Source organism: Sardina pilchardus, chromosome 15 (assembly GCF_963854185.1).
Source record: "Sardina pilchardus chromosome 15, fSarPil1.1, whole genome shotgun sequence".
Lineage (NCBI taxonomy): Eukaryota > Metazoa > Chordata > Actinopteri > Clupeiformes > Clupeidae > Sardina > Sardina pilchardus.
Window position 1 is genome coordinate 15,423,119 of NC_085008.1, and position 23,414 is coordinate 15,446,532.

At 41.8% G+C, this 23,414-nt stretch overlaps 2 protein-coding genes across 2 annotated transcripts; both read right to left on the bottom strand.

Annotated features, from left to right (window-relative positions):
* Positions 1–291: 291 nt before the first annotated feature.
* Positions 292–13,322, bottom strand: ppp1r2 (protein phosphatase 1, regulatory (inhibitor) subunit 2). Its single transcript, XM_062555898.1, has 6 exons — positions 12,967–13,322; positions 8,823–8,930; positions 8,155–8,235; positions 5,056–5,162; positions 3,364–3,534; positions 292–2,532 (listed from the first exon to the last, which is right to left on the bottom strand). The coding sequence occupies exons 1-6, from the start codon at positions 13,095–13,097 to the stop codon at positions 2,513–2,515; spliced, it is 618 nt and encodes a 205-aa protein (XP_062411882.1). The 5' UTR covers positions 13,098–13,322; the 3' UTR covers positions 292–2,512.
* Positions 13,323–15,656: 2,334 nt separating this feature from the next.
* alpi.2 (alkaline phosphatase, intestinal, tandem duplicate 2) lies at positions 15,657–21,765 on the bottom strand. The gene is made up of 11 exons (XM_062555969.1): positions 21,645–21,765; positions 20,478–20,594; positions 19,118–19,233; positions 18,823–18,997; positions 18,540–18,712; positions 18,321–18,446; positions 18,170–18,239; positions 17,884–18,018; positions 17,407–17,598; positions 16,941–17,057; positions 15,657–16,516 (listed from the first exon to the last, which is right to left on the bottom strand). The coding sequence occupies exons 1-11, from the start codon at positions 21,721–21,723 to the stop codon at positions 16,233–16,235; spliced, it is 1,584 nt and encodes a 527-aa protein (XP_062411953.1). The 5' UTR covers positions 21,724–21,765; the 3' UTR covers positions 15,657–16,232.
* Positions 21,766–23,414: the final 1,649 nt, after the last annotated feature.

The following is a 23,414-nucleotide window of genomic DNA, read 5'->3' on the forward strand; positions in this document are numbered from 1 at the left end:
CAACAGATTGCCCTTGAAAACGTACACAGGCCTACCGAACCCAAAACTATAGGCCTGTAGGGAACACAACAACTTAAGTCCAATGAGCAAATCATAAATGATCCAAGAAGTAAACACTGAAATGGGCCTGAAAAGTGATGTCATGCATCATGTATTTGTGTATACTGCCACCTTGTGGTAGAAGAGTTGCTTGTCTGCATAAATTCATTACTGGAGAACAAGATTTAGTGACCGGGAGTTGAGGGATGATGTCCCACTTAATTTTTTACCAGACAAATAACCACCAAAACGTCAATATCAACATATTTTAATAACGTGAGACAACACACGTATTCCTGTGAACGTGCAAAACTGATAAAAAACGAGGACAAATAACATGTTCTGTAGACATTAAATGCCTAATCTGTCAAATAAAACACAGCAAATGCAGAAACCAACAGGCACCACAGCTCTGAATGGAGAATAAAGAAAATACCATGAAACATTCATTTATAAACATGTACATCTGTGGGTTAAGTATCCTTTACTTTTCAGCGTTTAACTTAACTGTACCCATTATGTTCTCATGTATGTTGCTAGCCCACAGGACAGACCACCAGTCCCTCTACATGCATCTCTTCTCTTGTATTATATTTTGTGACCTTGACATCCTGGTTCCCCTCATCCTTAATCATACATTAATGTAATTACGAAATCCATAGACATATGGTGGTTTACCAATGAAGTATTTTCTTAACTTGAAATCCACCCAATGGACCACCCACCCACGAAATCCATTCACTTCACGCTCCCATTCTGGAAAATGGCTAAATTCTTGTGGGATTGGACTGATATTTAAAATCCAGCACTCATCTGACCTCTTGTCATCTGATTGTAATCAAACGCAGAGTAACACACACACAAAAAACCTAAAATCGAATCCAAGGATGACAAGTGTGAAAAAAATACTACCTTGAAAGTACACATAGAAGAACTGTGTATATAATTCTTGGTAAGGTAAGATGTGAATTTGTTATATACTGCAGGTTATCATTGAGGTGCAGCAGATAATGGAAAAGTTCATTTTTATCCAAGGCCATCACTTAATTATATATTCGGTTATTTTTGTGCACAAGTAGAATCTCCGTAAGAGGCCTTATGTAAAAAACAAAAAAACAAAATTGAAAACATATAGTTGTCCAATTAAAAACATTGTGACAACAATAAGATCTAAGCGCTAGTCTAATTGGGAATAGCATGTTACACTGACAGTATGTAAATACTGTGAGTCTTGTTCCTTGTATTAGTTTTTGAATATACTAAAAAGAGGAAAATGTTTTAGATACTCTACATAAATTACTATAGATCAGTATTATTTTAGAATTCTGAATTCTGACAAGCTAATCAGAGAAGCTGAAGAATAAGACAAGGAATTGTGCCACTTGTGCATTGATCCATCTGGAGCTGTTGTGTCAGAGAAACAGGAGATTCAACAGTAGCCTATTAACACTCCAGAGATGCCGTCTCACCAATCAGTAGTAGTCAAGCTATGAAGCATTGCATTACTTGTTCCTTTGTACACACCGACACAACATATACTGTAGTGCTTGACTCTTCTCTGGAAAGAAAATGTGCAGTTCTCCATCATACTTTAACCAAGCATGCTGAGAAGGCCATTTAATTTCAAAATTTGATCTCAGTGCATTACACTTTGGTAAGCCCGTATTTCATCCATTTCCTGCCCACTGGAAGCAGCCTCAATACCTCTTTGCGGTGTCTATACATCACAGTTATGTTACCAGGGACAGCCTATGGATCTATCATGATGCTGAGGATTACAGTCAGGGTAGTACACAGGTCATTGAAAACAAAAAAAAGTGGCTTTATGAAAAGCTGGATGGCGGGATAGTTTTTGGGCAATTCGGTGGCTGACCACACCATGCCCATAACCACAGGAGGAGCATCCTCAGGCGTTACACATAGCTGGCGGGTAGGGGTAAACATTACACGCACACATTGAAGCCTAGTGTCACACCATGGCGCGCCACGAGTGATCAGGCTGGGCAGAGTGTGGTGATGCCAGGGGTGTGCCTTTGGGCATGCACTCCTGTGCTCACGCATGGATGGAGGGGGGAAGAGGGTAGGCTCGAAGGAAGGGAGGGAAGAGGAGAGGAGAGGAGAGGAGGGGAGAGGAGGGGAGAGGAGGGGAGGCGGGCCATCACTTGATGAGAACAGTCTGAGCACAACTCTTCAGCTCACGCCCCACAGTGTGATGACAGGGAGACGGATATTCGGCAACAGAGGGAGCAGCAAGGACTGTCCAGCGGGGGGTCGATAGTTGATATGCTTTGCATGGCGCAGTTCACAGAATGCAGACTATATTTTTTCGGCGGGGATGGTGGGTTGCATGAGGAATGGAAGGGTTTTGGGGGGCGGCGGGTTCCTGAAACGGTGTCAGCCAAGACCGGTAGGGCATCTGCGTGCCTATGGTTCATGAGCTGAGTCCAGGTGCAAAATTTCTCTGTGTCGTCCTCTAAGAATCCAGAGAATCAGCTGCAACAGAAAGCAAAAGAGCGCACATGAGCTCCACGTCTGATCCACTCAACAATAGGCAACACAGAAATTGCCCGAGTAGCAGTGAAGCTGCATCACTGAACTGGATCAGCAGTGTTGAGGCACTGAACACAATGCAGTTATTATACTTTAAAATAAAACTCATTTTGATGGCACAGTGACAAAGAAGAAGGAGAATGGAGTCTCTGACATTGCCGATGTGTGCTCAAAATGCCTGGTAATGGCACTATTTATTTTACATTTATTCATTTAGCAGTTTCACCCAAAGTGACTGACATACTGTATGTCAATTCATTCTGAATTGTCCCCAGAGCAACAAAGCGCCTTGCTAAAGAGCACAACGGAACTTGGGTGAAATAGAGAATTTTTACATTGCCTCTTTAACAGGAACTAATTGACCATCACTGGTTGGCAACATTCTTAAATTCTGAAATTAACAAAACAATGTGTGGTGGGAGAAAAAAAAACAATGCCAAACAATCTAGCCAGCAAAAATACTGCATCAAGTGTATGGTATTTCAGAGCAGAAAATGAGGTCTGTAAAGTGAAGTTACAGCACTGCATGTTTCCTTTTTCCCCCTTGGGGTGGGTGGGTACAGTAGATCCATAATTCTGTACAGCTGTGATACCATGATGGTAAAATATAAATGGGGCTATACACAAATCTGAAGTGATCTTGAAAATCATGTGACAGTCCACAGTAATACTGCTATGTCTTATGATTACACGGCTTGGTATATATTGCTAGAAAATACGTAATGTAAGATAACAGAAATGAAACAGGCATCCTCCCTTCCCCCCTCTCCTTACCATCTTGAGGTGGGTCTACATTAATGTCTTCTGTTTCAGTGTCATCTCTCATCTCCTCATCTTCGTCCTCGTCTTCCTCCAGCTCACTGGCGATGAGCTGTCTGGCCAACTTAATATTAAGGCCTTCGTTATAATGCATCTTCCTCATCATCTGAAACTGCTTCCTTTTCTCTGCCAGGGAGAGACAGACACAGAGGGAAATTTAGTTGATGTCCCCAATCCACCGAGGGAGCAGAGAAACAGACAGAGTTATAGGCACAGGGGGAGAGGGAAAGAGTTGGGGGGGGGGAGAGAGAGAGAGAGAGAGAGAGAGAGAGAGAGAGAGAGAGAGAGAGAGAGAGAGAGAGAGAGAGAGAGAGAGAGAGAGAGAGAGAGAGAGAGAGTTATGGTTCCACCACAGTGAGTGTGATGAAGTGCGTGTTGTGCTACAGGAGGCCAGATAGTGAGAAGTGAGGTGCAGGATGAGGCATCCCCAGGGAACGAGTGCTGCGGACGAGGAAACTTCTAGAAACATAACTCAAGCACATAAATAACGGCCTGGATGCCACGACCTGCAGCTCTAAATCCAGAATCACGTAGGGGTCCTTTCAAATGTCACAAACCATTCCAATACTCCAAACTCATACAACCATAAGACATATCGGACCTCACGCATAGGACTTTGTGCTCTCTGTTAGAATGCTCCCTATATTCCGATTTCCTTTCCAACATAAATGGACATAGTAGCCTTTTATTATGGACATAGTAGCCTTTTATTATGAAAATAACAGATACTTCAAAAGAGCAATTGGGGTGACCGTATAATTAACCAAGTAAGTATTAAAAGCATACAATATGCACAATACACAAATCTATAAACAGGGTCGCCCTCACAAAATTGATTAAGTTTATGAGGTGCCAAAAAAAAAATCCTCTGAAATTTGATTTGTTTATCTGCGTTTAAAGCCAACCTTCTCCCTGAGCCTAGGAGTGGAGCGGTGCATTCATGAGGAACCGGTCGGCCAGAAAAGGGATTAGTCTGCTTGAGCGCTGGCTGGCCGGCCAGGCCCATTAGTCTGCATGGGCGGCTTGGAGTGGAGGGAGACAGGGCCCCCACCTCTATGGGTCACAGTCACATGACAGCACAGTCACAATTACCCACAATCACCTTTCACCATCTATGACCAGACATTCATGATATAATCTGTGAAATCTGATCAACAAACAATCCTGTCAAATGAATCCCTTCAGACGAAGAAATCCAATGTCACATCACTAAATTCATCATCAAAAGGCAGCTGGACATGCATGAGGATGAGTGATGAAGCCAAATGAAAGCCCCTACTAACTGGAGCAGCAGAACCTGTGTGCGAGCCAACTGTAAAAAGACTGACTACTGAACAGAAAGGGAAATACGTGTGTGGCTAACCTGCCCGACACAAATTTGGAAGCCTGGGGCTCATGGGGCAAGGAGAGGGCATGACATGCTCTGCTGGACTAAAATACGCACGGACAGAATGAAGAGCAGCGATACACACATCATTCTGATAGTGGGTGTACCCATCACTGATAGGAATACACACAAGAATGACATAACAGGAATGTTGTGCCAAATCCAGACAAAGATAGAGGGATGACTGACAGAAAAATATATGAAACAGACAGAGAGAAAGAGATGGTGCTATATTGGCAGAGACTGAACACAGTGTGTACCTTGCTCCTCAGCGGAGAGTTCCTCCTCTTCCTCCTCACTGCTCTCCTCCTCCTCCTCCTCCTCCTTTCTCATGAAACGAGGTTCTGTGCCTTCTGCCTCAGCCAACCTGAGAGAGAGAGAGACAGAGAGAGAGAGAGACAGAGAGAAAGGAAGGAAGAAGACAGAGAAAGAAAGGAAGATCAAGAAAGAGGGGGAGAGAGAGAGAGAGAGAGAGAGAGAGAGAGAGAGAGAGAGACAAAAGCAGAGACAGCAGATGTGACACGAGACCCACTGAACAAAACTCACACACAGCCATCGGCTAAAAGAAAATCTCTACATGGGAAAGAAAGAAACAGGTCAGATATTTCTGGATAGGCTTCATTTAATTCGCTCAGCTGGACAAAGTCGAACACGTCCCCTTGCATGTGCTTGCACAGTGTAAGAGCTACAGTAATAGATTAACAGTATTTAGCAAAAACTGTAGTTAGACATGGATATCTGAGAGAAACTCTGATGGTGAGGCAGGCTTCTGTACCGCACACTGTCGACACTTCACCCAGGACCATTCGCTTGCCCTGGAGCCCAAAATGTAATTACTGAGGCCAGTCAGGTAAAGTTGTTTGTGTGTTTGTGGCATTTCTAAAGGGCTCTAGGTAGTAAACACAAAAACACAACGCACTTGGGGAGAGGTCAGTGTCAGAGAGACTCACAGCACAGAGGAGAGGGAGGGAGAGGTGAGGAGAGGGAGGGAGAGGTGGGGAGGCAGGCAGGGAGAGGTGGGGAGGCAGGGAGGGAGAGGCAATGGGGAGAACAGATGATAAAATGGGGCAGATACAGACAGAGGCAGAGGGAGTGATGGGGACAGAATAATCGACAGTAAAGAAACAAGACACAAGAGAGGAGGGGGAAAGTGAGGGAAGAAACAGAGCAAGTGTGTGTGTGTGTGTGTGTGTGTATATATATATATATATATATATATATATATATATATATATATGTGTGTGTGTGTGTGTGTGTGTGTGTGTGTGTGTGTGTGTGTGGCCATGCAAAGGACTGTATGTGTGAGGCAGAGGCATAAACAACTGAAAGCCTGAGCTAGATAGGCCAGCAGCCATTCCATTACGGAGACTGGACCATAAACAATAGTGTGCACTCAGCGTGCAAGTAAACAATGGTCGGAGAAGACACAGCAACACGTCTGCCAGCCACGTTTATGAGCCAGGCAGCGGGGACTGCAATGTCATACCATGAAGCCTACAGCTCCATACTGCATAGATGTGATATCTACATACACATACAGATATGCACTATATGTACAGATACATCTATAACATAACGTTAGATGCAAGATGTGCAGTTGCATCCTAAAAAATGACCTCCAGGAAAGCCACTAGATTCAGCAATAAAGATACAAACTAGACAAAAGGTCTCTAATTAAATGTCTAAGACGGGTAATCATCTCAAATTAACATGTCAAATTGGTAAATGTGTTCTGTCAGAGGATGGCATTAAAATGGCAAAATTGATTGGTCTGGGTTTCACCTGGCATGCAATAGTGCCCACAGATCAATCACCACCATTAAGTGATATTTAGCCAATAAGGTTGGCTACAGCCATCAGGATGCTGCAAACCAGGAACTGTTTGCAAAATTGGGAATGGCAAATACACACAACCATGTTTAAAACACATTGAAGACCCTCTCTGCTCAACATGAGGCACTGTCTGACGGACTGTGTGTGAACCAGGATTCTGCCTCAGTGAGTTTCTATCTTGAGGGCAGTAGTTGGAACATCTGCTCTGCCTGAGAAAGGCACAGCAAATGAGAGAGAGAGAGAGAGAGAAAGAGAGAGGGAGAGAGAGAGAGCGGGGAAGAGAGAGAGAGAGAGAGTGAGGAAGAGAGGCGCAGAGAAAAGACTGAATGAGAGAGACACTTAATCTAAGGCACGGGCAGTGCAGGGCCATATGCTCCTGCTGCCCCCGATGACTCGCAGAACTGCTGCGTGCCGAGAGCCACCTCCCTGCTAACAGGGGAGAGTAAACAAACAGTGTATCAGTTACTGTGTGCTCATACCACCCAACTGGGCCTTATCTCACGGGTGTCTTACAGAAGATTACTTGATTGCCCTGGAAAGTCAGCTTCTTGTAGACATCTGAGAAGTCTGGGAGACATGGGCTTTGATGAGAGGGACTAGAAATATGTTATCTCCTGAGAGCCTTGCAGCAGTAATGAGAGCTAGGACCTGCTATCAGCATCGTTTCAGAAGTAGAAAATTAGCAACCTAAATGCTTCCTCCATTCTATATTGTCTGGAAAAGGTAAAAACACTTAAAATAAATAAATACAAAATAATAATGAAAACATACTGGAGATTGGGGGGTGCTGTGGCCCACCAGGCTACAGCATCCATACCATTTACGGGTCCGGGTGCCCATGGGGACCCAGGTTCGAATCTGGCCTGCGGTCATATCCCGATCCCACCCCATCTCTCCCTCCCACTTGTTTCCTGTCTACCTCTTCACTATCCTATACTAATAAAGGCAAAAAGGCCAAAAAATATACTTTAAAAACAAACTGGAGATGAAAAAGAAATATAATATTAAGATAGGTCTGAGCTGAGCCAAGCTGATCCTCTCCAAGCTAGTGCTGATGTTTGGAAAGGCCCTGAGAAAACTGAGCTGAAGTGGTTATCCATATGAAGAGTTCTGATTCCAGAGGTAATGAGCCTCCTATCCCAGGAGAATGAAACTCCACCCAATGCAAACTCAAGGGCATTAACAAGACAAACGGATCCCTCCTGGAGGAGTCAAACCACAGCGATGTTCGTGTTAGTGCAGTGTCATTTTTTTTGGCTCATGTTAAAAGGATCATAGAGTTGGGGTTTATAGAGCGGTATCATTTCATCTTCTGATACAACAACCAAATCAGTTGCTCCAGAAGAACAGAAAGGTGTGGCCACTGCTGGCATGAACAGTCACTTCTTAAGTGAAGGTGTGAAATAGGATATCTAACCCGCACTAAACGATCCACAAAAGACCCACAGAATCCTCGTCAAAACATATGGCCGCGTCTCCTACAGACATAAAACACCATAACAGGTAATCTGGCATTTAGCACTTACTTTCTGGCGAGGTCGTCTACCGTGACCGCATTGCCATCCGAGTCACTGAGTGCCCCTTCGTCATCCTCATCCCCCAGCATCCTGCAGAGGGGGGAAACAAGCAGAGAGAAAGGGAGGGGGTATCATTTCTGATTGGGGACACAAGGTTGGAAAGCCAGAGGCACCTTCTGACCTTTCTAGCCGAGCGTCCTGACAGATCAGGTTGCTCCCCTGAATCTGGCCAGTGCCCTTGGTCTGTGTTGACACAGCAGAAATTCATTCAGAGCAGCAGCAGCAGCAGGAGGGGGAGGGGTAGCCCCCCCACACTCACCATGAACCTGCACCATGGGCACGGTTTATCTTCCCTGGGAAACTAGCCTCCTCTTATACAAAAACTACCCCTTGGTGGAGCAATGTTTATAGAGGAGAACGGGATGAAACTAACCAGGACTGACAGACTGCTCTTCAGGAAGGACCTTAAAAACATATGGTTAACATACAGGGTATTATTCTTCCACACCCTGACAGCCCTTTTCTTCTCTCTTCAGTACACTTTGGGAAGAATAGACTGGTTATCAACTGCACCCACATCTGTACGCATCTGTACGCATTTTTAAATGAAAACATTTTACTCATAAGATGATGATCCTACTCTGTGTATGCCAACAAGTGCATTGCTATCAACTCACCGGTTGTATGGCGTACTGGGCTCGTCAATCTTCATTAAGCCATAGTCCTTATCAGCTGGGTGATACGTTGCCAGAATGTTCATTTCGTCCCATTTCTGCGACTTCTTCCTGTAAACCCAAGTAAGAAATGAGTACTCTGGAAGCTTATATAGTCTCAGCCTTTAATACTGGCACCATTACTCAAAGGACACATTACTTCTATGCTTCTGCCCCAGTTTGAAACTCCTAAAAGACATAAATCATGAAACTATCCCTACAAAATCAATCACAATGTAACCTCTGTGCAGTGTACGCAAAAGAAGATTTGCTCTTGGAGCCCCCCTACAGTTGAGAAGTGCAATAATAAACAAACTAAATAGGCGTCTTCTCTTCTGCAACAAAGTGTGAACATTCTTGTAGCATAGCAGCTATTCTCCATTTCGATTTCAGAAGAGGGGCAGTGTTCCTACCTGAACACCAAATGACCAAATTTGGCTATCTTAGAAGCGTTAAGACCTGCTCAGAGTGTGGCAGAAGTGCTGTTCACCCTATTAACAGTTTACGTACCACTGAAACGATGTTGGGAACTTTATTTTAAGGTAAAAACTATTTATTTTAGGGGGACTAATAAAATGATTAAAAGCTATTATTAAACACTCTTTCCATATGACATCAGATAATTCAAATAAATGTATAGAGGCTACAGATCTGCAAAGATCAACAACTTGTGAGGAATATTCTGTGCAGAGGAAAATGTTGGCCGAGGCTGGGGGATGTTTATGGGACTGGCTGATAGCGGGCGGGTGACAGGCTGTAAATCTGGTTACTGCAGCTGGAATAATCCTCCGGCAGTGTCCTATCCTGCCCACACCCCTGGTACACTCGGCACTTGAGATGATGCCCAGTCATCAGAATAGGACCTGATCTACCCTGTACCAGCCGCAACTCAAACCAAAACACCAAATGTAATCCCCTAGCACACACATTTGTTTGACTCATTCTATCCTCGATGCCAATTTCATGTGGTTAAGGCTTTAGGTTAACACAGACCTAACCCTTTCCTCTCCTCATCTTCCTTAACAAATCAGACAGAGGTGGAATTTAAAGCGAACCTCGGTAAGGTCAGGCTGAGCGCTCGTAACTGTGTCAGGGAGTGCAGACAGCGTTGGGAGGGTTTGTGCTGTGATGTGACAGTGCGGTCCAGGGCTGGAGGCAGAGAGTGTGCTGGTTTTATGTGTGTGTGGGCAAAATGATTATACAACTCATGAGGCAGCGGTACTGGGCTACAATGCAAACCAGAATACCTACTGATGATGAGCAGCAAGACAGCTTTGCATAAGCTAATCCGTGCACTACCTAGATTCACATTAAGGCAAACACATTCATCATACCAAATATTTGTAGATTTGTAGCATCTACCTCTGTCAAAACTCATCAGCGTACGATGAAATCATGAACCTGGCTTGCAGATTCCCAGAATTAAACTAGCAGTGGTTCAGTTTGGCAATAATAGCTCTACAATGTCTGTCAATTTAATCAGGTTAAGACCACGGCCTATATTTTTAGGAACTCACAGAATATTGTGCCTCATACTCAGGGTAATCACTTCCTGAAGTGTGTCATTAGCCGTAATGAATGCAACAGGAGTGCGTTTGAACATACCGCACTGACGCCGATCTGTAACATAAAACGCAACAGTGTGCTATAGCATGCGTCTTTGATTTCACGACATTACCACTGCTCAAGGAGTCTAGACATCTAACCTCCCAGTTCCTCTGACAGACAATGTAACGCAGTAAGCATAAGCACTTGGGACTACACTGGGAAACACCAGAAAATGGAAGTGTGTTGTGCTCATGAGTTGGCTCAAGTTAAGAGGAATGGCACAGGATATCCCTCATCAGACAAGTTGGTTTGCTGGAAATGTTGTGCCTTTACCACGACAGTAACAATAGCATTGGTAGCTACAAACACAAAAGATCAGCATGCAGGAGTAATTTTCACACTGTCCTTTACAGTGAAATGAAATAGTACATCCTGGGACACACCTTCCACATTGAGCAGTAAGACTGTTTACCTTGCATAACCTTTGCATAACTTTTCAGAAATGGAAGGGTTGGGGGTGATGTGGGTGGCAATGGACATCATTTCACTGTGGAAGTTCATGTATATTCAAGAAGCATGCCAGTGAATGTAGGATCCCAAAGGATCTTCCCTCAAAGGATGCTTCACAGTAAAAAGGAGGAGATGAGAGTGCGACTACCAAGATTTTGAAAAAAAGGAGAAAAGTTTGTCACAAAAGTGCAATTTGGCCATCATAGTGACGTTTCTTACTCATTTCATATGGGGAAAAAGTGTGTGCACATAGTATACCTCATTACAGCGCTGATCACTAGTTTGCATGAGGAAAATCCATGTGAAATACAGAAATAAGCCATGCTATCTTTCTTTGATTTAGTGCTTGGCTGAACATACAATCCTTCAGGATAAAATTCCCCCCCTTTCCTCTGTCAGACTATTTTGGTATCAACAGAAGCTTCCACTCTCCAGGGGGACCGGAGTTCAGTAATAACTGCCATTCTTGAATGGCCTATTTTTGCAGGGGATGGGTAGACTGGGTTTTCTGGACACATCCTGTAGTAGACATGGCAACTGTTCCTAGACTTGCTAAAAGCAATCCAATCCCTCAACATTCAGTTTATGTGTGAACTAAGCCTAAAGTGAGTTATATGTCATTCTGAAAAATCCCAATCAAAGTGACATTAAGGTTGGTTGGTTCCTACCGCCTTCAGGATTAATAATAATAATAATAATAATAATAATATTAATAATATTTTAAAAAAACTATAACAAAACCTGTCAACAAGAAACTTTGCCAGTGACAGTCATCCTCTGAAGACAATCATCCTGTCCAGTAGGAGTCATTACAGATGGAATCAATGTGCATCTGGGCAGATATGAACCATTCCCTGTACCTTTCACATGTCTCTTACAAGAAATGTGTCAGTTGACGGTGAAGTCATAACAGTACTGTAGATAGTCATACACCGAACGGATGACAATTAAGTTATGCGAGGTAAGCAGCTGCATATTATCGTTACATTAGTCACTGAGCAAGCGAGCAAATAGATCTAGACTCTATAATGACTTTGCCAGTGTTAACTTTACGTTGTTTTAAAACCAAGCGAAGGTCGACTGTTCCAACTCCCTCGAACAAGAAATCGGTAAATGCAAAATCTTCACAACAGTGAGTGACACATAATGAAAGAGCGTTCTGATTTGCAAGTATCTGTTTACAATATATTTGACAGATTGCCAGGATTTATCAAGAGCCCGACAGTCTAATAATTTCCCCCTTATATTTACAAGGAAATGCTAGAGATCAGTCAAATAATGCCTGATAATTTGACACCTTAGTTGCTGCGTTGGGACAAATGCTTCAGGTTCCTTCACCTCCAGCAGGTTGCATTTAAATGTTTTAAAGTAGTTGTGTATGTAGTCTACTAGGGTTGCAAAATTAATGTCACAATCCACGAGTGGCACTTCTCTAACGTAGCAGTACAAATAAGACAAGTTGACGTTACTCAGTCGCCAGAATCTATAAGTTAGCAAGCAAGCTAACTAGCGTTACTGGTTTAGAGATCATGTATAAACCTAGCTAAGCTGTTGCCATTTGTTGATAGCATTAGGATCATGTGAACTTGTTACACTGGCTAACTTCGCCACAATGCCACAAACCACGTTAATGTATTTGTTTCGTAGACACAACCGGGTTATATTACTCTAGGTAATATCAACGAGTGTTCATGTCAACGCCCCCTGACAGCTTTGGGCTAACTTCAGGCTAACGTTGGCTAGCATAACGTTTACGTTACTCGCCGTTTCATTAGCTACAGCCAGTGATTACCAGCTATCGTTAGGCACTTACAAACTATGAAGACAGATAAGTTATTTTGTCTACATATCAAAACTGGAGAGTGAAATCACTGCGCAAAACCATGACTCGCAATCAGTCCCATTACTTTTGATTGGCAAACTTGCGACGATAACGTTATAGTTACAAGACAACGTCAACAACTAACGTTAACGTTAGCAAGCTATCTGGCGTCAGACATGGCATGACTGACTGAACCATGGTACCAATAAGCATTCGTTTCTCACTTACTGTTGGTCGTCCTCTAATATTCCCAGCGCTGCCTGCTCTGGATTTTCCACGGGGACTTCGGGGGCCCTTTTTATACTCGCCCCGCTGTTTTTGTTCTTCAGAATACCTTTAATGGGCCGGGGAGCTGCCATTCCACACGGTTACTAACGTCAACCCACTTGAGAGGGCTCCCAGTCTGAGCTTCAACGCTGCTAGTATTCAAGTTTCAGTGCCACTTCAAGACCAAAGAGTTCCAATTATCATGGGTAGTTATTTAGTGGCAACATTCAGAGAAATGGGATGGCATAACCAACAACTTCAATAGCCCTATCGTTGCTTGACCATACACTATGCCACCCTCCCTGAACTTGTGTCGATCCGGCGAGATATCTGACTACCGCCCTCGTAGAACGCGGTACTAGATCCTCCTCTAATGTCGCGAGATTTGAGAAGGGTGAAAGGGTCGTGGATTGGTTGTCTTCTACAGCTTACCTGTCCAACAATACGTGTTCACAAGAGTGAAATACGGTAGGATGGTATGTTGCATCAAGTTGTTTTGTTAGGATAAACAAAAGTATGACTATGTAAATTCTTGAACTTTCTGAATGTTAGGCAGCTTAAATTGATATGGTACAGGACCAGCATTTTCGTTAACACATACTGTAGTGGTGCAGGTGAGGATTAGCCTAGTATGAACAGGGAACTGAACAGTATTAAACATATTGCAAACACAATACTCCATGTAGTTAATGTATTTTGAGGCGGTTAGTCATTGTAGCGGTCATATAGAGTAAAAAAGAAAGTAGACAGTGTCAGTGACATGATTACTTTGAATTATTTCTGAGTGAAATTCAGACTCGATACCATTAGCATTCAACATCACTTGGAAGAGGGGGTACACGTGCTTATGTTAACCAGTGTTGCCACAGTTACTTTGAAAAAGTAATCCGATTACTGATTACTGACTACTCCTTTAAAAAGTAACTTAGTTACTTTACTGACTACTTGATTTTAAAAGTAACTAAGTTAGATTACTTAGTTACTTTTTAAACGAAGCCCCCTGCCGCCTCAACATCACTTTATTGCAGTAACGTTTACAATATAGGCTAGAAGACATCACAACCTGCAAAAAGTAATTTCAGGGAGGTATCTAAAACATACTTTAACCTATGAGATAGCCAAATAGCCTACAGATGAGTATGTTTGTTCAATAATGTCTAGTATAGCCTACCAAATAAGGAAGGCCTATAGATAGGAACTGGTAATAAAATATGAAGATGTTGGTAGTTCAGGTTCTGTGTAGCCTATCCTTCTACAGCCATTTAGAATATGCCAATGAAATTAGGCTACACTTGTTAAGCTCACATCGACAATTCTTTTGCAATAATTTAATCCACCATGGGCGATGCTAAAGTCACTGTTTGTTACAAACAGTGCAGTGTGCAAGACTCTGCCATGACGCTACTGTACCATAAACATTGAACTAATTAATTTAGTTCGGGAGAAAGGAGATAAAAGCCCGCCTGCACTGACAACGTATCGGTTGATATAGCGAAACAGCCCAGTCAGGGTGCACTCTGTTTTGGATGCGTCTCGGGCACACACACGCACCCCTCTCTCTCCCCCTCCGTTGCGGCCGTCGGGGAGCCGCTATACAGTATGCAAACTCGGGATGTCTTGCTAGACAGCACTTTGTCGCCAACACATAGTGTACAATGTACCTTAATGTTGTCATGTGTAGATGACACAAACTCAAAATATGTCTACTGACTGTATTTTCATCTAGAAAAAGCGCATCTCTCTTCTCCCTGCATTGTTGTTTACGTTTGTGTCGCTGCATGGAGCCTACACATGAGTTGTCCTCGTGCTGAAAACGTGAGCATACACGACAAGAAGAAAGCTAAATAAAAATGACAAAAACAGTATGCTTACCTGTCCAACAATATACGTGTTCACAAGAGTGAAATAGCCTACGGTAGGATGGTATGTTGCATCAAGTTGTTTTGTTAGGATAAACAAAAGTATGACTATGTAAATTCTTGAACTTTCTGAATGTTAGGCAGCTTAAATTGATATGGTACAGGACCAGCATTTTCGTTAACACATACTGTAGTGGTGCAGGTGAGGATTAGCCTAGTATGAACAGGGAACTGAACAGTATTAAACATAGGCCTATTGCAAACACAATACTCCATGTAGTTAATGTATTTTGAGGCGGTTAGTCATTGTAGCGGTCATATAGAGTAAAAAAGAAAGTAGACAGTGTCAGTGACATGATTACTTTGAATTATTTCTGAGTGAAATTCAGACTCGATACCATTAGCATTCAACATCACTTGGAAGAGGGGGTACACGTGCTTATGTTAACACTTGAGTTGTGTTCGAACAAACACGCCTAGCAGTTGAAGTAACCAGTAAACAAGTGAAGTAACCAGTGTAATATAGACCACCAAGTAAAAAAAACCCCTGTGCTTACATGTTTTTCAGATACAGTCATGTGACATTGCAGACATACAGTGAGATAGCCTACTGCAGGTGGATTCCACTCGCACTGCAGTATTCCTCAAATCATGTTAGTGTGGTTGATGGACTGTCTGAGCATAAAGCCGAATACCAATACAGTGTAGGTAATGTGAAGAATATTTATTTGCATTGCATATATCCATATTGCATTGAAATGGAAAGGTGGCTGAAATATTAACTTATAGCTGCTGCACTTTTGGACTTATTCTTCATACGTGATATCAAAACTTGGAAATAGTAGGCATTTGATTCTTAGATGATCAAGAACTGAAATAGAAATGATTTTCAACTCTCAGAATAATATTTAAAACCCTGCTGTCGCAGATGATGTAGTGGTCTGAGTAGATAGCAGATACTAATTTTTGCCAGCGCTTGGAACAGTGACTTATTTTAAATAACTAGATGACTGACAGGTTAAGCATAAAATCTTTTTGTGTTCTGGCATGTACCATTTTTAATTGTATAAATTATTTTGAGTTTGTGTATAATACATCATGAATCTTGCATGCTATCCTCTAGTGCCCATATAGAGGCACATTAGAGTCATCTAACATGGCTAACATTGTTTAGTCTCCTCACAGAGGAATCATATTTCGTTATACAATAAATTAAATCCATTGCAAGTGTAGTGTGATATAAAAAGAAAACATATTTTGGTAAAGCAAGGACACCGATGCCCATTTTGATTATAAATAAACACAATCAATCAGTATGCATTGCAAGACAAGAAAAGAAGACTGGATATCCACTGCATGTGTGTGGTTTCAGACAGAGAACAGATATAGGACAGAAGACAGTAAGCCCAACAGAAGGACCAGGAGATTGCACTGGATGGATCCAGCATGGTCTGGCGCTGGGAGTAGCTCGGGGCAGTTGGTGTATGGCTCAATGCAGGCAGCATAGGCCATGGCATGTGCAATGTAGCTCTGCTCCTGAACTCCGTGGAAGAGGTGAGCCATTGGGCCTTTGGCAAAGATAGCTACATCTTCTATGCCATGTGTTTCAGAACCCAGTGGCACTGCTGATTGCTGTTTGTAGTCATCAGCATCTGATGATAAAAGCAGGTCAAAATAAGTTTGATCAACACAGACTTTTTAAGTAATATAGTAATAAGCGTATTATTATCTCTTAATGAAAGAGTGGTCAAGTTCAGGAAAGTCTAAAAGGTAGGGTAAGCGATGCTAAGCAAATTCTATGATGTGGTGCTTTTTGTTGGGTCTTATTTCAAATTTAATTAAATGACTTTGGATGAAAATGTTTGCTAAGAAATATTCATCCAGCATGGCTCACCCTACTTTAAAGAAAATCTTAAAAACCCAGATGCAGCTTTGTTTGTAAGGGACTAACATTTGTGTCCACAAGATGGCGTTAAAGCATTTGGATAAATGCAGTAAATACCAATTTATCTGATGCATGTAGATCAACAAGGCTTGGCGCAAGTGAAAATTGTTATCCAGAAGATTAAGACATACCTGATAAAGATATGTTAATGTTTGGTCGGCTGCCATTAACAACTGCATATCCCGGGCCATTTCCATACAGAGCAGTTGTGAATGGCTTGTTGTCCTCAGCCAGTACTCGTGACACTCCTGAAAAGAAAGCATACGCAATGCAAGGCTGACGCTTACATGAAATTGTCAAAGTAAAGGCTACTTATCATGTTAGTAGCAGACACAGAAGAGGCAGATGTGCTGACAATGGTAAAGGATCTGGGCTGTCTGCCAGTACATGCCCAAGGAAAGGGTAAAACTTCATATTAGTATTCCCTTTGCCCTTGATGTGGATTGATGGTTTTCTCCCTACCAAAGCTGAGACCAAACCTATGCCCTTGTAACCCATTGCTTTCAGTATTGCTAACCATCTCTTATCAGAGTGCTGTGGGCCATCACCTGTGTAAGGCTTTAAGAGAAGCCGAGAACTCAAACTCATTGTCTTTACCTAAAACAGGATTTCCTCTTGCAGAGTAGCCTCCAAAGGAGAAGACGTGGGAATGGTCAGCTGTGACTACTGACAGGGTGTCCATCACACTGGTCAGTTCCGCTGCCTTGGCGATGGCATTGTCAAACTCCACAGCCTCGGTGAGTGCCCTCTTGGCGCTGTTGCCATGATGACCATGGTCGATTCTCCCCCTTGAAGTGAGCAAAAACAGTTATAAGTATCACATAAAAAGTACCTCTTTCACAGTCATGAACACAGGCAGTAGCTTTAGTAACATGTTCTGTTTTCAGAGGCCTTCACATTGTACTTGTGTATGTTTGCCAGTATGGATACATGTATTTGCCTGCTTGTCTTTTGTCACCAAATTAGTCACTAATGAGTCAATTATGTCCTACATATCTTGACCCTTTACAGAGGAATGTATGACCATGCACGTTCACTTCATGTTAATGCTGATGATTTTATTTTGGAACTTATCTTCTACAAAGAGGTAGAATCCCTTTGGGTTCTTGCGTAGGATTTTGATAGCCTTTTCTACCATTTCTGTGAGAGATGGGTCAGTCGCTTTGTTTCGGTAGATCTCATAGTCTGTGTCCTTTGGCTCAAAGAGTCCTAAGTGTGAAGATGAACACTTGAATGTGAATCTGGCAACCAACTTTTGTAGTTGTTAATTTGTGAATTTAACAGTTTTAGCTTCACTCTAATCAAATTTGAGTATGGTGAATTAATGGATGTGCTGTATTCAAAGGAAGTTTTGACTTACCCATTAAGTAGTCAGTTTTTTCCTCGTCCACTGCATCTAACTGTGATTTGTTCCACACATAATGTGCATTCTTGAAAGAAAAAATATTCTGTTACAGAACGTTACATCTTTACCTAAACTTCCAAAATACGTAATATTTCTGTGTGTGTACCTGCTTGTTCTTAAGCCACTCATCAATGAGATTGACTTTGTCCAGGCGACTTCCATTAAGGCTTTTGTCCTCGGGATCAGGAGTTTCTTGAGGGAGCATATATGACCGCCCCCCTCCCAGAATTACCTAGTGGAGAATATATTGTGTTTAGCCTTTTTAATCAACCATTTGCTAATTTCTTGCAAAGTACAGTCAACATGAGTCAGCAGTAAGTCTTACATTGATATCAGTGTTGTGCACCAGCTGGTAGGCGATGTCCTTGCAGTCTCCTACTACATTATCCTCTTTTAGCTCCTTGTCACTGTACCAGCCTCTGTCAGCAGAGTGGCAGTAGCTGGCAGCAGGGGAAGCGTGCTGAACACGGGTGGTTGTTACGATGCCCACTGATTTCCCTGCACCAAGACACAGTTCACTCCATGAATCAGATAAAACTTTAGGCAAACGGCTGTCGTTTCAGTTTGTACAAATTGCACCTTCTATGGGGTGGTGATGACTGCCTTACCTGCCATCCTGGCACGGTGAAGGACCGACTTGACCTCGGTGCCTTTGACACTGGCACAGTTGCCAAGGCGGGCAGCTGCTGTGATCCCCAGGGTGCCATAGTTAGCTTTCACACCACAGTGGTAGGCTGTGGCAGTGCCAGCACTGTCAGGCATCTGCTGATCTACATTGTAAGTCTGCGCACAAACATACACATAGAGACATGATGATGGTATGCAGTAGTCTGTAAATGGCCTGTAAAACAAAGTGAGTGGATTGTGTTGACATGACATGACGTTTCCCTATGTCACTGGTACCTTGGACAAAGCCAGATAGGGGAAGGTGTCCATGGCTAGAGACGTTTCCTCTCCTGTTTTCCCTGCCATTTGACCTTTCAGAATTCTTGCTGCTGTCACCGTGGTTACTCCCATACCTTGGGATTGATCAAAGAAGTAATGGTTATGTAACACATAGAAGACCTCAAGACTCTGGGTAAAGGAGGAGTATTGTGCTTCTTTGGAACAAATAAATTCACTGTCGTCAACAGTTCCATGTAGTTAATTGTCAGCAGATTTCAGTGATAAGATCGCAAGTACATTGTTGACTTCATTGTGTGCTTTTATGAGCCGTATACACACACACATACAGCACACACAAGCCACCACACCCAAGCGAAGGTATCTACATATTTATGACGTGGTCAGGTTTTCGTGAACTGACTGTAAAAAGTGATAAAATAAGTTGCAAAATAACACGTCATGTCTGGCCTCTTGTCAATTAAGAGGAAACACGATATACCTTTCTATTCACTGCTAGTGTGTTTGCTTTTAATAATAGTGACCAGCTATAAAAGAAGAGTTCAGTAATTTATCGACTTATCAAGTTATCAGTCTTTATGGACTTTATGGACTTCTTGGAAATAGTGTGACTTTTATCTATTGCCTGCACTAGTTTTGAACATAGGAATATGGTCCTTTATAACTTGATAAATTGATAGATTGAATATTTACAACGGGTGGGAGAGATATGGATCTCCCCAGACCTATTGATCAGTGAGCTTAATAGGCCCACCTTCACACCTGATTTATCTCGTTATCTCAGACAAAAGCATTGTTCTCCTTTTATCAGATTATACTTTTATGCTGTATTTGATTTGCCTTCACACTTATTCATCTCAGTATCTCGTAGTCCAACAGAACAAGGCAGATGTTTTTATCAGATGTTTTTATAAGATTGCATTTATTGACTGCATTTATTGGGATTTTATTGAGGCATTGTTAGAGATGTTGTAATTGTTCCAACATCATAAAAAATGACATAAGCTGATGAATGAGCTGGTAAGAAGGTGTCTTCGATCAAATTACCTTTGAAACAGTAAATTGACTTAATTTGACTTTATATATACACAGTAAGTGCCCATTAGCAACATGCTACAGGCGAAGGAACTGACCATTTCACTGCATTCTTTGCTTTACTAGTAATCATATGCATGTGACAAATAAACCTTGTATCCTTGCATCCTTGTATTACAAAGCAAGCAGTTTTTTTTGTTTTTTCATTCATAATATTTCTATCTTATGAATGACTTCTTTTCATTTCTGAAGTCTCACCTCTGTCAGAGGGGCCGAGGCTCATCATTGCCTAATTACAAACTGTGAATGAAATGCCATGACTTACCATCTCCTAGGAAAAGGATGAGGTTTTTGGCCGTGTGCAGATTAGGTTTTATCTCCAGTGCAGTTAATAAGGCTTCTTTGCCCTTCACATTCCAGAAGCGGGCGTCCTCCTCCTCAGCTGGAGAATAAACATGTTCACTTGGCTGCTCTACTTTTTCAGAGATTTGTATTCATTTGATTTTGTTACAGAGATTGCTTATAGCAGTACAGCTCCATTAACCTATACATTTACAGGCCAACCAACTCAGGATAGGTATTTACATTCTGTTGCTCACAAGTCATTTATACACACACACATTCACCCACATCTACATAGGACACTCTCACTATGACCCATACTCCATATACAGTATACTGTACATAAAACTGCTGGATGCCATCCCACAAATAGAATGCCTACACATGCACACACATGTATGCACACAGCTCACATACAAGAAAGAATATATCCTTTTTTCCATGCATACATACCAAACATACATGCTCATACATGATCTGATCACATACACCTACATGCACACATTGTTCTTAATGAGGTGCGCGGCCTTTATATCTTGACCAGGGTTTTATTAAGAATATTCAGAATATATGTCCTGCCGAATTGTTCTTTTTTATTTCTGTCCTCACACATTGTTTATATATATATATATATATATATATATATATACTGAAATAATATTTCATCAATCCCTTCCGTAGCCTACCTGCTTACTGTCCCAGAGAATTATCCTATTCACCTGTTCATGCCCATTTAAGTCATTGCACACATGTAAGATGATATAAAAGACATTTATTTAAGGACATTCCAATCTGAATATAGAGTTTGAGTTTTGCTCCCCATTTTGTTATTGCTTAGACATGCTTCAGCCAAAAGCATTGTGCAATTAGGATGACTTAGATATGGTAGATCATCAAAAGCATGGCACTTAGTGGTGTTTATGTGGTGTGTTTCTATTCAAAGGCACAAAAAGTGAATTCGGTTGAATGAAAATGTTGATATCCCTTGCAAGTCTAAAGTGAATGACTAGATTCAAGTTTATAACTGGGCCCACATCTATCACTTCATACCCCTCACATTATTCCATGGTAGTACAAAGCATTTCCTTTAATTTAGCTACTGTAGAGTAATCAAAATTGAGAAAATAATTCCTCAATAAATAGTACTTACGAGGAATGACCGATAGACACCAGTCAAAGGAGAGAAGGAGAAATAGTCCAGCGATCAGTGAGACATGTGTTGGAGCCATGGTGGAGTAGGATGGATATGGAGTGTTACATTAGCAACATGCTAAAGACCTGTCGGAGGCTGTAAGCTGAGCATTTATAGTACTCCCTCTGGATCAAAGGGCACACGTGTAAACCTTCCCAGGGTAGAAACACCACCTAATCACTTATTAATCAACGCACAAGAAGCCCATTTGCTTGTGGGATTTACTCTACCTCTTTGCACAAGATTGCTGACTTATTGGCAAACTCAATTATGATGCACGAAAATAATGTGTCATGATGATCCAGTGGAAATACACCTTGTACCATGCATGGCTGTTGTTTGATTATGTAAATGACCCATGGAAGTACTATCTATCTATCTATCTATCTATGTATGTATCTATCTATCTATCTATCTACTTATCTTTCTGTCTGTCTGTTTCCATGAGACAAGGTAAACAGATAAGTCTTTAGACATGTTACCTTTTGTATCTACTTCATCAGAATGTAGAGTAATGGGTTACTATTCAAGTTATTTTCGTAGTTTTTGTAGTGGATTCAGCAACAGCTAGACTCTTTGGACTCAGACTGTTCCTTTGCTTTGTACTGTTTGTACTGATATTGTACTGTAGGCGTAGGCCACTAACAAACTTGGTCCTTAAAAAGAGAGAAGAGACTTGGAAAAGGTCTAGAGAAGAAAACACATAGTTTAGGTGTCTATGTAACGTTTATGGTTACATTGAGCACTGAGCAGTGGTTTAGCTATGGTCAAAGGTTCAGTTTCCATAGAACACAGGTATTGATTACAGGTTGGGTCTGGTGACTGTGGTGAGGGGGTCATCTCACGTGGGCCCATGTCATAACATGGATAGTAGCCACTTAGAAAACATCTTGCCAATGACACAGGACTCCCTGGGACTTAATTTGTTTTTCTGAACCTATGATTCTGTCAGTTTATTGTTTTTTTGAACTGCACCTTTGAAAGGCGCTGTGCCAGCAAAGGTGTGAATAAAGGTTGGCTACATGCCCTATGCTTTACAGTACATGACCTTCCGCCTATTTTCTGAATGATTTAGAGCGGGATCGCTATTCGCTAGCTTAGTTTTGCTTGATGCCTTCCCCAGCTGTACTAACATCCAGCATGGGCTGTTTCCAGGTCGAGCCTGGATAATGACCAAGATGTAAGAAAGGCTGAAATGATTAGGGTATAAAGGGGGTGTTATTGTGAAGCTGGGTAGAATTCAGTAATCCAAAATCTGTTTTACTCATTCTATTAGCTTAGGTTCCCTCATTCTTGAGGGAAATCTCAAGATTTTGCTTGGCGCTATTGCATACTTTATTCCTGAGATTTTTAGTTTAGATGTATTCAGTTTGTACTGACATTCGCATTGAAAGTGTCCTTGGTCTTTTTGTTTGTTTGGTGTATCTTTTCATTGTCGTTCAATGCATGGATTTCACATTTCAACTGTAATGTGCATGGCTATACTGTAAATATTCAGGTCCAACAGACCAATCATTTTCCAGAAAAGAACAGAAGCAGAAATCATGACCTTGACCATCGTAATTCATTGATAATATTTCTGTCATAATCACATCATGTCAAAACCACACCTTGCCCAAGACAAACGCATTCACAATAATATACAATCAAAACTAATATCCAAACATATACAATTGAGGGTGACATCTGTTGGCTGAAAGATTACACATTGTTTACATTCAAAAGTGA